Below are 16,125 nucleotides of genomic sequence, written 5' to 3' on the forward strand. Positions count from 1 at the left end.
ATTTTTATGAAGTGCCCATAATGAAAGTCAGATTAAATGCACAAGGTATATACGTTTAATCGACAATCATCAGAATTCGTATAGCTGGAAGAGTTCTATATGTGTATAAAAGCCCCAAGTGAATGCAAATTTATTGCAGAAGAATGTGGGCTTGGTGGTATGGATATGTGCAGGCTGGTACTACCTGACACAGAACACTTAAATAACTCACTTTTCAAAGTCTTAAGTGTAAGGTTTTTGCTTGTAAATCCAACAGCTGGTGCTTTTCAAGACTTGAAACTGTTCCAGAATGTGAGCTGAAGGTACTTTACACACACTGGAGTAAATGGTAGGAGTTTTACAGCCAATTTAAATGTGATCAACTTTTGGTTGATGGCTAATGTTACGAACTTGTAGTGCTTTCGAGAGAAAACCATCTTGAATTGTGATTTGGTGGGGTGGTGTTGTGCGTGTTTTTTTTTTTTCCTTCAAAATTTGACTTTGGGTTTCGCAATTTACAAACTTGCCAAGTTTGGTGCATGGTCCATAACCTGAACTGCCATACCTGGTTGGGCCTAACATTTAAAAAAAAATAAATTAAATGAAATAAATAAAAAATAATAATCTAGAAGGCAAAGAACTATAAAAACTAGGTTACACCAGCATTAATTAAAAAGTTTAATATATAGTATACCCCTCTAGAAGTCACTTGTAAGGCCACATCTGGAACATGAGATCCAGCTTTGGCCTCCACATTTTTAAAAAGAAGATTCAGAAGATAGTTCAAAGGTGGGCAACTTGAATATTAAAAGGAATGGAGGCCACCCATATGATGAGGGGCTGGAAAAGGTAGATTTGTTTAGCATAGAAAAAAAGATGTCAGAGGAGACCTCATATGTATAAATACATGTGTGGTCAATATAAAGGAATGGCACATGACTTATTCTTTCCAAAGACAATACTAAGGACCAGGGGGCACTCACTGCGAGTGGAAGAAAAGCGATTCCGACAGCTAAATAGGAAAGGGTTCTTTACAGTTAGAGCAGTCAGACTGTGGAATGCCCTACCACAAGAGGTAGTAATGGCGGATACTATAACAGCTTTTAAAATGGGGCTGGATGATTTCCTCAGTACACACATTGGTTATAAATGACAATGACAAAATGTATAATTAGTGGAGGAAAGTTGAACTAGATGGACCTAGGTCTTTTTTTCAACCTATATAGCAATGTATAATGTTTTTCTCTTAATGGTGATATTACCATAAAATTAGGACCAGCCTCAAGGCAGCAGTGGGCCCATAAAAAATAGCGTCACAGAGCTTTTTATGGCATGCAACACATCTAGGATAGGGCCAGTGACATTGATGGATATAGAGATCTATCTATCTATCTCTATAATCTCTATCTTCTCCTCACGTGTGCTCCAATTCTCGTACGTGAGAGAATCTGATTACAGTAGATGGCACTCGGCTAGCGTTCTGTTCAGACGTTGAGTGTTAGCATAATCCGCATGTGAGAATCTACAGCTGTGTGATCCCAGCCTTAGGCCTCCTTCACCAGTCCATATTTCTGGTACGTGTAGTGTCCGTTTTCACGCGTACTGGAGACTCTTCACATGCATACTAATGAAAGTCAAGTGTGATCTTCACACCTCAGTGTTTTCACTGAGACCATGTCAGTGTGAATAAATTGGGTGTCCAAGTGATTCTCAGACATGTCGGGTGTGTTTTTTTTTTTTTTTTTTTCTCCTGCTTTTTCAAAGAGGGTTTGAAGGAGGACTTGGGCAGAAAAAATTCTCCCTATAGTAGATTAGTTTAGGTCAGTGTTTTCAGCCTACCATACAGCAGCACCTAAGCCCCGGGATCTTAAAATATTTATTAACTATATATTTAATTTAATACAACATTATATTTTTATTGCAATAATAAATATCTGTATACTATTACATCTACCGGTGGCTCAGTGATTAGCACTGCAGTCTTGCAGCGCTGGAGTCCTGGGTTCAAATCCCACCAAGGACAACATCTGTTAGGTGTTTGTATGTTCTGCCCGATTTTGCGTGGGTTTCCTCCCATACGCCAAAGACATACAGATAGGGACCTTAGATTGTGAGCCCCAATGGGACAGTGTTGCTTATGTATGTAAAGCGATGCGGAATATGTTATAGGTATAATATAAATAAATATATATATATATATATATATATATATATATATATATATATATATATATATATATATATATATATATATATATATATATATATATATATAATAATATAAATATTATACCTATATCTATCTCTCTCGATCTATGGCATATAGGTATATGATGGGTTGTGGGAGCATTATGACGGGAACAATTACTGCGCCATTCTGCATAGGCCAGTCTGCTGGGAAGTCGCCCATTACGGTATGAATCACCTCTTTCTTCTTTTCCCCGCTCTGCACGGGGACCGGAGCCTCATCCACCAGCCTCAAGGGGTCTGGGCATCTCTTCAGGTGGTCCCTGGAAACGGTAGCCGTGGTCTTCCCCTGGTGGAATGTTAGCGCTATATAAAAATAAAGCTTTATTATTATTGCAGATTGTGATGCCAGTCCTGAATTTCTTTCTTTGTTTTTACTCTTGTGACTAAGCCCATGAAGATGGTACTCTCTGTTCACACTTTTTAAACTGTACTAATTCTTGACAAAATGCTGTTTTCTTTCTTTTTTTTTTTTTTTTTTTTTTCTTTTTCTTAGATTTTTATCAATAATGAGTGGCAAAGCTCAGAAAGTGGAAAGTTGTTGCCGGTCTACAATCCAGCTACTGGAGAGAATATATGTGAAGTTCAAGAAGCTGAGAAGGTAATCCCTTCAACAGACCTTACTTCAAGGGGTTCTGTTCCCACATTTGATCTAGGTAAACCTTAATATGAGCATACAGGTTAGTGTCTCATCTCATCTCATTCCTTGTTGCAGAGAAATCATAAGTTATGACTTTCCTTCTGGACAACAGCCTGCCCCATAGCCTGGAAGAGATTAGTAACAAACGCTAACTCCTCACTACATTATCCTATCTCTTCTTTTTTTTTTTTTCTTTTTTTTTTTTTACCCCTCCGGAGTCCTATGTGATGGGTGCATAAGACGAAATTGCACACCTGCATATTCCACCTCTTTGTCCATCTTGCGTTTTCAGCGATTTTTTTTTTTTTTTTTTTTTTTTTTTTTTTTATGGCCATAGGCTTTACTTTCCTTCCATTCAGGTGCCTGCCAGTCACTGGTACTTGCACTCGCTAGAGAACACTGGGGGCAGAAGCACCAATGACTGGTTGGCACCCCACCCGTGCAAAATGAAAGTGAAGCCTATGCCCATAGAATTGCAGAACACTGAAAAGATCGAAGGGAGATAGAATGTGAAGGTGCGCAATTTTATCCCCTGCGCCCAATGTCACATAGCCATAGAAATGATGAGAGGAGAAAGGGTGCATTTAATTTTTTTTTTTTTTTTTTTTTTTTTTCTGGACAGTTTGCCCCATAGCCTGGAAGAGCTCATTAACAGTCATAAAGGATAATTTGTCTGCAGCAAGGAATGAGATGAAACAGACGGGTATCACTCTTACTCATTCTATAACCTGTCTGCTCCTATTAATGGTTTACAAAGCTCAAATGTGGTGAGCGCTTTCCTTTAAAATTTGTTGTGGACATGTATTAAGCTGAAATTGGGACATGCCACTTAACGTTCCAGTTTCTCACTAATGAGAAATGTTGTTTTTTTTTTTTTTTTTTTTTTTTTTATTACAAAAACCTGTATCTGAAATTGTGGCATCTTCAGTTATAGTGAAATGAGCTTTTCGTAAATGTCTCTTTTTTTGTTCTTCTCAAAGGTTGACGTAGACAAAGCTGTAAGAGCTGCTCGCTTGGCTTTTTCTTCGGGTTCTGTATGGAGAAGAATGGATGCATCGGAAAGGGGGAGACTCCTGGATAAACTTGCTGACTTGGTTGAAAGGGAGAGGGCTATCCTTGCCGTAAGTAAATGAAACTTTACGTTTTAATATGAAGTTCAAATTGTTACACACACACCCAGCCAAACGTGAAAAAATCTGTCCTGTAAACTTCTAAATTACTGGATTTTGTGTATTGCTGTGTATAAGATATCAGGATCCAAGGAAAAATGATAATGGTCAATATAAGTGGGATAAGGAACAAAATATAAAAGAATTATACCCTTTGATTCACATACCCAGTGATTCAATCTATATTTTAACATCAATAAACAATATGCGTAGCCTAGTAGACAGTGCTCACAAATCTCTATCCGTATACCCGTGAAAATTTCAAAAAATGACAGACCAAGAACAATCACCAAAACAATGGCATGTAAGTTTGGACACACCTGCTCAAGAATCAAAATTACTGTTGTGAACAGTTAAGCAAGTTGAAGATGAAATGATCTCTAAAAGGCATAAAGTTCTAGATGATAAATTTCCTTTTGTATTTTAGGGAAAACAAAAAAAAATCATCTTTTTTTACATTTTAAAGCTTAACAAAAAAGGAAAATTGGGTGATGCAACACTTTGTACCTAGTATCACCCCCTTTGGCAAGTATCACAGCTTGTAAACATATTTTGTAGCCAGCCAAGAGTCTTTCAATTCTTGTTTGATGGATTTTCATCCATTTCATCCATTTTTCCTTAGAAAAGTCTTCAGTTCTTTGAGATTCCAGAGTCGTCTTGCATGCGCTGCTTTTAAGGTCGAACAACAATTTTTTTTTTTTTTTTTTTTTTTTTTTTTTTTTTTTAAATGATAAGATCAGGGGACTGTAAGGGCCTTCGTAAAACCTTCAGCATGCGCCTTTTTCAGAAAATCTATTGTCAATTTTGGCGAGTATCTTGGACCATTATCCATTTGTAGAATACATCCTCCTTTCAACTTCAGCTTTATTTATTTTTTATTCTTTTTTCAGATGGTGTTAGGTTTGCATCAAGAATTTATTGAAATTGAATTGAATTCATTCTCACCACCCCCCCACTGTGAGATATATATCTATATCTCAAATTATTTTTTTTTGCCTAAATGTTAAGGAAATGTCATCTTTTTAACTTTTTTTTTTTTTTTTTTTTTTAAGGGATCATTTCATCTTCAACTTGCTTAACAGTAACTTTATGTGCAACTGCATATTCATGTCCAAAGAGTGAGATCCTTTTAGTAGGCATCCATTCTGGAAAAACAGTACTTTTTTAGCAGGAACAGGTACTTTTGACCCATATCAAGATATTACTGTCCCTTGACATCCCAAAAGCTCCCACTGTCGCTCTGTTAGACTAGCCCTACACTTGCCCTGCCTTCCTCCCAAAGTTTTTCTATTTCCAGGATTGTCAGGTGAGACAGCTGCACCTTTATAGAAAAAAAATAGGGTGAGTGCACATGATCCATAAACACTGCGTCCTAGACAGTGTCAGCCCTGCTGCGGAGATGCATAGGTTCTCCACAGGAGCATGCCCATGATCGGGGTTTTAGGTGTGGAATATGCAATGATGACCAAGTATAGTGTAAAGTATGCACAGGCTCACAATGGAGAAGATGGGTGTGTGTGTGGGGGGGGGGGGCGATTAATCCCTCTCTCCCACAGCTGTGATCCAATTGCAAGACTGGATCAGTCACATGACACTTAGCTCACACTCGCAGCAGAGCCTGAGCTAAGGGTCTTTAGCATATTGCATCCAATGCCATACGCCAGTGTGACTCCAGCCTACAATATAGACTAGCTGTGATTGGAAGCAGTCAGCTGACATGCTGCCACTCAGTGTGGGGCTGCGTCTAACTGCAATCACAGGCGCCAGTGGGTGGGGAAAGCAGTGCATATTTAATTAACTTAACTAGCTGCTCCGGAAGGGAATGCGCGACCTGGAAACAGATTACCACCTTGACAAATCTTCGGTAAGTACACTGCGCATGTTCCTATCCCTTCTACCAACAATTTTTTAATCTTCAGTTACTGATCCCTCCCCCATAGACTTATACAGGGACTAGAACGGGATTTAAAAAAAAAAAATGACCCACCGATCCCGGTTTTCTGCGAATCTGCTCATCTCTAGTAGTCACTAATATTACATATCTATTAATGAGAGCTGGTATTTGTGTCTGACACCAACTGGATAGGCACGCCCTGTCACTTGTGCTGGCTCTGTACTGTAAGTGATGGCCATGGGCCAGAATACCTCCAAGGTTAATGTTCATATTTTTCCAGTATGAGGCATTTATTTACTTGTGCCAAGTGGTGTTCTACTTTACCACTTGCTACTGTAACACTCAATTACAAACAAAACAATTTTAGAGGGGCAAGAAACCACAGACTAACATCACTTGTGGAATAACTGCATATAAAACAAGGTGTTGGTTATTAACGTTTCGCTCCAAACATTTTCTCATTAATTTAAGCACCGTTATTAAAGCACAGTTTCCAGTAAGTGTTTTTCTAACTTGTATTCGACTTCTGTGTAAGGCAGTATATTTCAGTTTGTTTGCTGGAATTTCTATTATTAGTAAAGTAAAACTTAATGTTGACCTTCTCATTTTACTTTTTTAGACACTTGAATCCCTAAATACCGGCAAGCCCTTTCTACAGTCTTTTTATGTGGATCTCCAAGGTGTGATTAAAACATTCCGGTACTATGCAGGCTGGGCAGATAAAATACATGGCATGACCATACCAGCAGGTAGGTTCTACATAATCTTCCCACAAGATCACGGAGATGGCCAAGAACGACCTAACCACAGTCTTGGTTTATATTGTACATGTAGACAAGAAGTAAATTTTAATACAGTAATGATTAGTGTTGAGCGGACCCGAACTGTACAAATCCGGATCCGCGCAGTTTCTCTCGCTCTCGCGCATGGGTCCAGATCGGATCCAGACTTCTTTTCCAACCCGCGACGGATCCGCCGGACCCGGATTATTATAAGTCCGCTCAACTCTAGTAATGATGACTTAGCAGATATCCTAGAAGCAATAAGTTTTAATTTGGAATGGATAGTTTGTTTGCCACTAGGTTCTCATTTTCTTTAATCTGTAATCTGTGTTATAGATGGGGATTACTTCACATTTACAAGACATGAACCAATCGGAGTATGTGGACAGATCATCCCAGTGAGTATCAAAAAGTTTTTGTGTATATATATATATATATATATATATATATATATATATATATATATATATATATATATATATATATATATATATATATATATATATATATATATATATATATTTCATTTTTTTTTTTTTAATTGGGTGGCTTACCTTAAGGAAAATTTGTCACCACGGAAAGCTGTTAATTGGCAAAACTCATGAACACTGTGCATAGGCAGAAAGCTACCGATGTAGTAGTCTATTTGTGTGATCGAGGTTATACAGAACTCAGCATTTAAAGAACTGGCAGACCTGCGCCATATATAAAACACTTTAAAAAAACAAACCCCCCCCCCCCCCCTCCCCACAGCCCTGCCAGTGACACATCACTGGAATTAGGGTCTCTGTACTTAATTCCTGCTACTCTCAACATGTTTGTTACCCCACCCCATTTGAAAGATTCTCTTTATACTACACGAGTCATAATTTTTCTATTTGACTTTTACAGGGGATTTGCTGGAATATTTCTAGAAGCCCCTTTGCAGCTAGTTATTTAAATAGGTTAATTGATATCCAACTGTGCAACTTTTTTTAAAATTATTTCTAAGACATACACACGTGGTCAAAATTGTTGGTACCCCTCGTTTAATGAAAGAAAAACCAATAATGGTCACAGAAATAATTAGAATTTGTCCAAAGTAATAATAAATAAAAAAAAAAATCTATGAAAATGAATAAAAAGTCAGAAATTGCTCTTCTGCTTCCACAAAATTAAAAAAAAAACAAAACTCATGAAATAGGCCTGGACAGAAATGATTGTACCCGAAATTTTATATTTTGTTGCACAACCTTTTTGAGGCAATCACTGCAATCAAACGATTACTGTAACTGTCAATGAGACTTCTGCGCCTCTCAACAGGTATTTTGGCCACTCCTTCAAAGCAAACTGCTCCAGTTGTCTCGTGTTTTGAAGGCTACCTTTTCCAGACTGCATGATTCAGCGCTTTCAAAAGATGCTCAATAGGATTTAGGTCTGGGCTCATAAAGCCACTTCAGTATAGTCCAATGTTTTCCTCTTAGCCATTCTTGGGTGTTTTTAGCTGTGTGTTTTGGGTCATTATCCTGTTGCACGACCCATGACCTGTGACTAAGACCAAGCTTTCGGACACTGGCAGCACATTTCTCTCTAGAATCCCTTGATAGTCTTTAGATTTCATTGTTCCCTGCACAGATTCAAAACACCCTGTGATAGATGTAACAAAGCAGCTCCAGAGCATAACGGAGTCTCCATGTTCCACAGTAGGGACAGTGTTCTTTTCTTGATATGACGGATGGTGCGATCTGATACTGCTGTTCCTTGAGCTTGAAGTTTACCTTTAATCTCTTTGGAAGTTTTTCTGGGCTCTTTTGTTACCATTTGTATTGTATTTTTTTCATTCTCAGGATAAATAGTAAATTTGGAGAACTGTGTGGTGTAGAAAACTGTTAGATTAATATACAATTAAAGGGAATCTGCCACCAGGTTTTTTCCTTTATGAGCTGCAGCCACCACCAGCGAGCCCTTATACACAGCATTCTACAATACTGTATATAAGGGCCCAAGCTGATCTGTATAACATAAAAAATAAATATATAAAATCCTTTATACTCACCTGCGGGGCGGTCCTTTCCAATGAGCGTTGCTGATCTTGATCTGTCACTTCCTCTCTGCTTGCTATTACCGTCCTCCTTCCCTTTTTTGTGTCCTACGTCATCCACACAGTCCTCCCATTATGCTCTTGTGCACGTTTCTTGGCCCTCCTGAGGGCAGCGCAAAATAGGGAAAGGTCAAAGCACGCCCTCGTCATCCACACAAAGCCGGTAAGGAGGACCATGATCGCAAGAAGGAGTCACCAGACCAAGACCAACAACACCCATCAGACCAGACTGCCCCTCTGTTGAATATAACAAAAGCTGTTTGTTACTTTATACAGATTTGCTTGGGCTCCTATACACAGCATTCTAGGATACTGTATATAAGAGCTCACTGATGGTGGCTGCAGCTTATAGGGAAAGTGTGTGTGTGTGTGTGTGTGTGTGTGTGTGTGTGTGTGTGTTTTCTCTGGTAAGAACAGTGCAGATGGTGGAGGGAGGATGTTTATCACACACAACTACATTGTTTCCTTAAATTAGGGTAATTGCTAAGTCCAATCTCTAACAAATATAATCAGGAACCTTTCATGTTCTAGTGTATGGGACTTACTATAGCGCATAACTAGTGGAACATTTAAATCCAATACATTTTCCCTTCTAACACACCCATGGAAAATTCTTGTGGCAGGCATACTGTATGGCTGTAATATCAAAGGGAATTTGCACACTGGCTTTTATGGGAAAGTTCCTTAATGTGGTGGTTTCCTGTAAAATGCTATCTTCTATACTTCACATTTGTTTTGATGTCACAGTATATGGAAAGCTATGGGCACACGGCTTTATTTATCTACAGAGGTGGTCAGAACCAACATGTCCACATTTCATTCTGCAAGTTTCCTTCTTCAATTCTCAACCATCTGTAACTAATAGTATTTTGATGCAGACCAGTAGTCAAAGAAATTCCTTACCTTGTGTAGATCTTTGTGTTCTTGAGTTTGTATACTGTAACTATGCATAGCTTTAGGTACTCGCACATCCATTTCTATAGCTGGTGCAGCCCGAAAGATTGGCATCAAGGATCCTTTTTAGTAAGCGATGACACAGGTCATGGCCTTTACTGGATAATTGAATTTGAAGATCCAAAGCAATGAATATTCTCATATTGGCTTTGATGCTGAAGTCTCAGCACTACATTGCCATGTTGCTGCTAAATAACAGTGAAAACAGTTTAAGGTCTTTATAAAAAAAAATATTTAGGAACTGTGTGCAGCATTGTGTGACAATGGAGCCTGATGGATAGAGATTTATTTAGAGGTTTTTGTAGCTTTATTATAAACTAATTTGTGTGCATAAAAAGAAAATGGTTGATGACCATGGCCAGTAAAAGTCAATGGGTCTGTGAAAAAACACAGCACATGGATGGGTTAATTGTACAGTTCATGTGTAACATTGCAGAGTATAGAAGAAGCTTTGTAACGTATTTATTGATCTATCCGTGAAAAACGCTGACCTTAAAAAACAGAAACAGATGACGCGCTGATCCAAAAAACTGACCTCGCTAACTTTTTTTTGGATGTCTGTTTTGAAATACAGATGTCTGAGGCCTTAACCCTTTTTTTTTTATTTTATGCAGCTATCAATCTCTGACAGCGTGCTGGCGGCATAGAGGATCGTCGTTTTCTCTGCCCATCCGCTGCTCCACAACCTGATTGTTGGGCATTGATTTTCTCTGACAGCCAGATGCTGAAGACCACACGCTGATCATCTCAGAGCCCCACTGAAACCCAGCCTGTGGCTGGGCTTCAAAGCAGACCATGATTTCTGCTATATACAGCAATATTGTGGTATAACTGCATATAGCACAAATGATCGGACAGTCACAGCTTCAAGTCCCTGATACATGCAATGTCTGCTGCCTGACTTTGATGCAGGCTCGCACGCTGACCCCACATCTTTTCCTCCATATGTCTGCTCATCTGACCAGACAACATATGCCGCTATCAGCAGTGGGCAGATCAGAGATTAGTCCATGGCTGTAACAGCGGGATTTGACAGATGCTAGAAGGGAATGCGCCATTCCCCGCTTCCTTCAGCGGCCCCATGATGTAATCGAGGGGAGTCAATGGCTTGTCACGACAGCCAGTGGTCAGCTGTTGACCCCTGTGTCTGTCATGACTAACTAAAAAGTCATCAACATATTGTATCTACACCAAATTAATATATCTATTGAAGGCATTAAAAGTCTCAAAATATGTTCACTTAAACAAAAAAATTTACTTTTAGTATAATTTGTGAAATTGCAGTTTCAGCACTTGAAATTTTTTGTTCCCCACTTTTTCCCAGTGTGTCAATTGGTAAAATGACTGGTGTCATTACAAAGTGCAACTTGTCTCACAAAAAAAGCCTCCTTATGGCTGTCGACAGAAAGCTAAAATAGTTTTTGCTCGTGGAAGAAGTTAAATGGGAAAAGAACCATGGTTAAAATATTACTTAATGAAAAAATCTTGTGTAAGACCCTGGGGTCGAGGGGGTTTTAGCTGACTTGTCGCCGGGTTGGGGTTGCAGATCCTCTGCGTAATCACGGGTTGGCCTGGCCCGGTTTTGTGACCCCCCCCCGAGGTGTACAGGAGGGAGGGAAGGCGGTGGACGGAATTGAGGATGGGGGTAGTAGTGACTGTGAGGAAAGTCTTTTTAGATCATGACTCCACCACTGCGGGTGCTGCTCTCCGGGGGTGATGGTGAAGGTCACAGCCGGGATGGTGTCACTCCCCACGTGCGGAGCGGGGTTACCCTGGGGAGGATGATGGAGGACGGATGGGGGTGGTGGTAATCCCCATTGGCGCCGCAGTGCTGGGTGATGGTGCCGGCAAATGAGAGGCAGGGGCTGCGGTTCCAGGTCTTTTACTCACTGGTAGCTCATGTGCTGCCCCAGAGTACCGGTCTCTGACACGATGGGCTCCAGCTGACCCTGGATAGTCGGCGGTCACTGCCGGTGCCTGTGGATGTCTTTCTAGTGAAGTGTCCCCCGTTTGCTATCCGGAACCCGGGCTGAGCCTTCAGCTCCATGCCACGGGCCCCACAAAGAAAGCGAAACACTCGACTCCTGTTGTCTGTGCGGGATGTTATCCCAAGCTGTGTCCGGGAAAGTCTGCTCAAGTGAGTTGGTTACCCCTACTTCTTACCCCAAGTGGTGCCCGACCCCAGTGATTGTCCTAGCAACTGGGGAAGTCCCATGCTTCATGATGGCTAACCTCCCTGTCTGCCGTAGTCCACCCTCCTCTGTGGGAAGGCACCGGCAGTTATCCATTCCGGGTAAGGAGGGGGTTATCGCCCCTTAAAGGAGGTGTAATACCCTGTGATGCCTGAAGCCTTAGGGGTGCCACATTTGCAAAAAAAAATGAATATCCCTAGTGGGAAAACTAAAATTGTAGTGAAAAGATGGGTTGTGTGTGTACATGTATATGGGGTATATGTGTGTATGTATGTATGTATGTATGTATGTATGTATGTATGTATGTGTATATATATATATATTATATATTGTGGGTTTTGTTTCAAAAATTTCAATTTAGCAGGATATTTTAAATATTTTAGCAATCCATGCATTTAGTCTGCCTTTTTTTGAGTACTTGGCGTTCTTCCCATTTCCTAGGTAGCCTTCAATTAGTGAATCTTAAGAACTATACTACATTTCTGTCACTTATCTCATTTTCAGTTCATTGCAGGACCTTGGGTATCCATGGTTATGACCACAAGCAATTATCTGTGACTGTGTGGTTATAACCATGGATGCTGAAGGTCCTGCAATGCCCTGAAGATGAGGTAAGCGGCAGAGTGAATCAGGAAAACTATACTACATTTCTAATTGGAGGTATTAGTTTTTATTACACCTACTACATATTGGGATAGCATCTTGGAGATGGGAATACCCCTTTTAAGAGTTTTTCAAATAAGCTTATTTTCAACAAGATTGAGTTTGACTGTTTTTATTACATTTAATGTGAGGAAAAAAGGAAAATATTACCCTGCAATAGGGCAAATTATAGCGCAAGTAGGTGAGAACCTGGCATGTTGGATATGTGTGGATTTGATAAACCATTGAATTGCCCCACTAACTGTCATTTTTCCACCTGTTGTCTTCTGCAGTGGAACTTTCCTCTTCTGATGTTTGCCTGGAAGGTGGCGCCAGCTCTGTGCTGCGGGAACACTGTGGTAATTAAACCAGCAGAACAGACGCCGCTCACTGCACTCTACATGGGAGCCCTTGTCAAGGAGGTAAAATGAGGCACTAGTAACATTATGCTTTTTGCAGATACTTAAATTTAACAACTTGAAATTTAACTTTATGCAGACGATCTTCACACACCATTTTTTTCCCCCTTCATTTTTTATTTTATTAGGCTGGGTTTCCACCAGGAGTTGTTAATATTTTGCCAGGATATGGTCCAAGTGCAGGCGCAGCAATAACTTCTCACCCTGGCATAGATAAAGTTGCATTCACTGGCTCGACAGAGGTATGTATGTTTCTCTTAATTGAAGATCATTTCCCTGAATAGACAGACTACACATAAATTACTGGCCATTGCACATTCTCTTGTCTCCTCTGCATTGGAAGGAGGGGAAAAAAAAGAACTACTTACAAACAATCCTGTAATATGTATAAAAGTTGTATATTGTCCCCATGGAATCATTAAAGGCAATTCGTCACCACTTAATCTTTAATAATTGCCTTTTCATGTTAATGTGGTGTTTTGTTTTTTTTTGGTTTTTTTTGTATGTGTGATTATATATATATATATATATATATATATATATATATTGTGAGATAGTGGGTCCATTGATATGTGACGGACGGTACGTATCTCCCAGAATGCGTACAGAAACATATTAGAGCCCTAGATAGTGGTCAGTCCTGTAACCTCCAGGCCGGGTTATGCAGGTGGCTCATGTCCACAGTTCTCATTTAAAAGCTCTTTGTAAAGGCCTGGGTGTGGCAGAGTTGCTTTGTAAGCTGCAGAGCAAGAAGCTGAGAGGAGTTCAGACCCGTGTGGTGTGATAACACAGGTCTGTGGGGCTCCCTGAAAAGCAGTACGGGGTACAGTAAGACCGTCTTCTAAGGCAGCGGGTACCTGTGTGACGTGGTAACCTATGGACTGTATATAGCCTGGATGTATCCTGAAGGACGTATTTTCCTGTGCAACAGCGGTAAATAAACTTATGTTGATTGGACTTTCTGGGTCACTGCCTCTTTGTCGTCCTGGGGGACCCCCACCACGCTACATTATGGTGGAGAATGCGGGCATTGAGACTTGAGGCATACCCCACCGCTGCATGTCAATAATCAAGCCTGCTACGCTACAGTATAAACCCGCTGACAACATGGAGGAGCTTCTGCGGCAGCTGGTAGTCACTCAGCAGAAACAACAGGAGCAACTGGGTCTGTTCCAGCAGCAACTGAGTCTGTTCCAACAGCACCACCAGGAATCCCAGCAGCAGCACCAGGAATCCCAGCGGCATCATCAGGAAACCCAGCGACAACAACAGGAGGCGAACACATTTCTACAGCAGCAGGTTGCGACCCTGCGTGAGACAGCGCCAGCAACTGCCTCCGACCAACGGGTACCCCGGGACAGGGTTCGCTCTGCCCTACGGAAGCTAAGCCCGGAGGATGACGTGGAGGTCTTCCTTACGGTATTTGAGCGCACAGCAGAGCGGGGGGGCCGAGAGACACGTACGGCGCAGGTGAACCCCAGAAACCAAACCCACATTGAGGGGGTAACCCGCACTGAGAGTGGCAAAAGACTAGTCCCCCCAAGAATTGTAACAAAAACTGGTGGGGCCACCGCTATGAAGTGCTGGAGATGTCAAGGGCCCGGCCATATCGCAGCTTATTGCCCTTTGATTACGGAGGCCATGGATTGTGACTACACCCGCCGAATGTCTATGTATGCTAATACGGTGTGTGCTGCACAACCTTTTCTTGAACCTCCTCTCTGTCCTGTGTATATAAATGGACATCGGGCAGAGGCCCTGTTGGACTCGGGCAGTATAGTGACCCTCGTACATGGGTCGCTGGTATCGGGGTTGGAGTCCACGAAGAGGGAGGTTGGGATTGTATGTATACATGGAGAGCTCCGCAAATATCCAACAGCAGAGGTAGGCCTCTCCACTCCGTGTGGAGATGTGACACATGTAGTAGGAGTGGTGAAAACTCTACCATACGGGGTAGTGCTGGGCAGGGATTTTCCGTTGTTCTGGTGCTTGTGGGAGAGAAATGGCACATCTTCCCAAGCAAGAATGGGTTCGGGTGCAGAGCCCGACGATCCCGAGGCGGGAATACCTGCTGTAGGGATCACCGACCTTGGGACAGGGGGAGAACCTGACCGGGGTCCCCTAGAAGTATTGGCGGGAGACAGCGAAGAGACCGTAGCGATCCCGGAGCTGGACACGTCCCGGGAGGCCTTCGGGACGGCACAGCTGAGGGATCCTACCCTCTCCCAAGCGTGGGGTAACGTAAAAAGGTGGTTGCCAAGGACGGGAGGGACTGGGACATGCTGTTGCCCTATCTTATGTTTGCGCTCCGAGAAGTACCGCAGGCGTCCACGGGGTTTTCACCATTCGAGTTGCTCTATGGCAGACACCCTAGGGGCTTGCTGGACGTAGCCAAGGAAACATGGGAACAGGAGCCCACCCCATATAAAAGTGTGATTGAACATGTGGCCCTAATGCAGGACCGCATTACAGCGGTTTTGCCTATCGTAAAAGAACATATGACAAGGGCACAAGGGGCACAAAGGCGCACTTATAACACACGAGCCACCCTCAGATCTTTTAATGTAGGGGATCGGGTCTTGGTTTTGGTGCCCACTGCCGAGAGTAAACTGCTGGCCAAATGGCAGGGGCCGTATGAGGTTCGGGGAAAGGTGGGGGAGGTGAACTACCGAATATATCAGCCGGGGAGGAGGAAGCCGGAACAAGTGTATCATGTTAACTTGCTTAAAGCCTGGAAAGACCGCGACTGTATGGTGACGGGAGTAACACCGGTGGGGGCATGTGAGGGTCCTGTAGTGCCGCTCATCCTGGGACCCGAAGGGGGGGTACACCTAGGCGACACCCTCACTAAAACGCAGCGTCGTGAAGTTCGGAAGTTGGTACAGCAGAACTCGGATGTGTTTTCCGAGTTACCCGGCCGTACTTCGGTTATCCAACATGACATTGTCACCGAGCCTCGGGTAAAGGTGCGTATGAAACCGTACCGGGTGCCCGAGGCCCGGAGACAAGCCATTGCAGCAGAGGTGAAACAGATGCTTACTCTAGGGGTGATTGAGAAGTCAAAGAGTGACTGGGCTAGTCCCATTGTGCTGATTCCAAAACCCGACGGGTCGCTACGTTTCTGCAA

At 42.0% G+C, this 16,125-nt stretch overlaps 1 protein-coding gene across 1 annotated transcript in view; it reads left to right on the top strand.

The window, feature by feature from the left end:
* Positions 1–16,125, top strand: part of ALDH1A2 (aldehyde dehydrogenase 1 family member A2) — a 56,603-nt gene that overhangs the window by 12,974 nt on the left and 27,504 nt on the right. Inside the window, exons 2-7 of the mRNA XM_075345729.1 lie at positions 2,723–2,827; positions 3,847–3,987; positions 6,549–6,678; positions 7,048–7,109; positions 12,873–13,001; positions 13,127–13,240. Of these exons, the coding sequence (XP_075201844.1) occupies positions 2,723–2,827; positions 3,847–3,987; positions 6,549–6,678; positions 7,048–7,109; positions 12,873–13,001; positions 13,127–13,240 (681 nt within the window). The remainder of the gene's footprint in view (positions 1–2,722; positions 2,828–3,846; positions 3,988–6,548; positions 6,679–7,047; positions 7,110–12,872; positions 13,002–13,126; positions 13,241–16,125) is intronic.

Source organism: Anomaloglossus baeobatrachus, chromosome 4 (genome assembly GCF_048569485.1).
Source record: "Anomaloglossus baeobatrachus isolate aAnoBae1 chromosome 4, aAnoBae1.hap1, whole genome shotgun sequence".
Classification (NCBI taxonomy): domain Eukaryota; kingdom Metazoa; phylum Chordata; class Amphibia; order Anura; family Aromobatidae; genus Anomaloglossus; species Anomaloglossus baeobatrachus.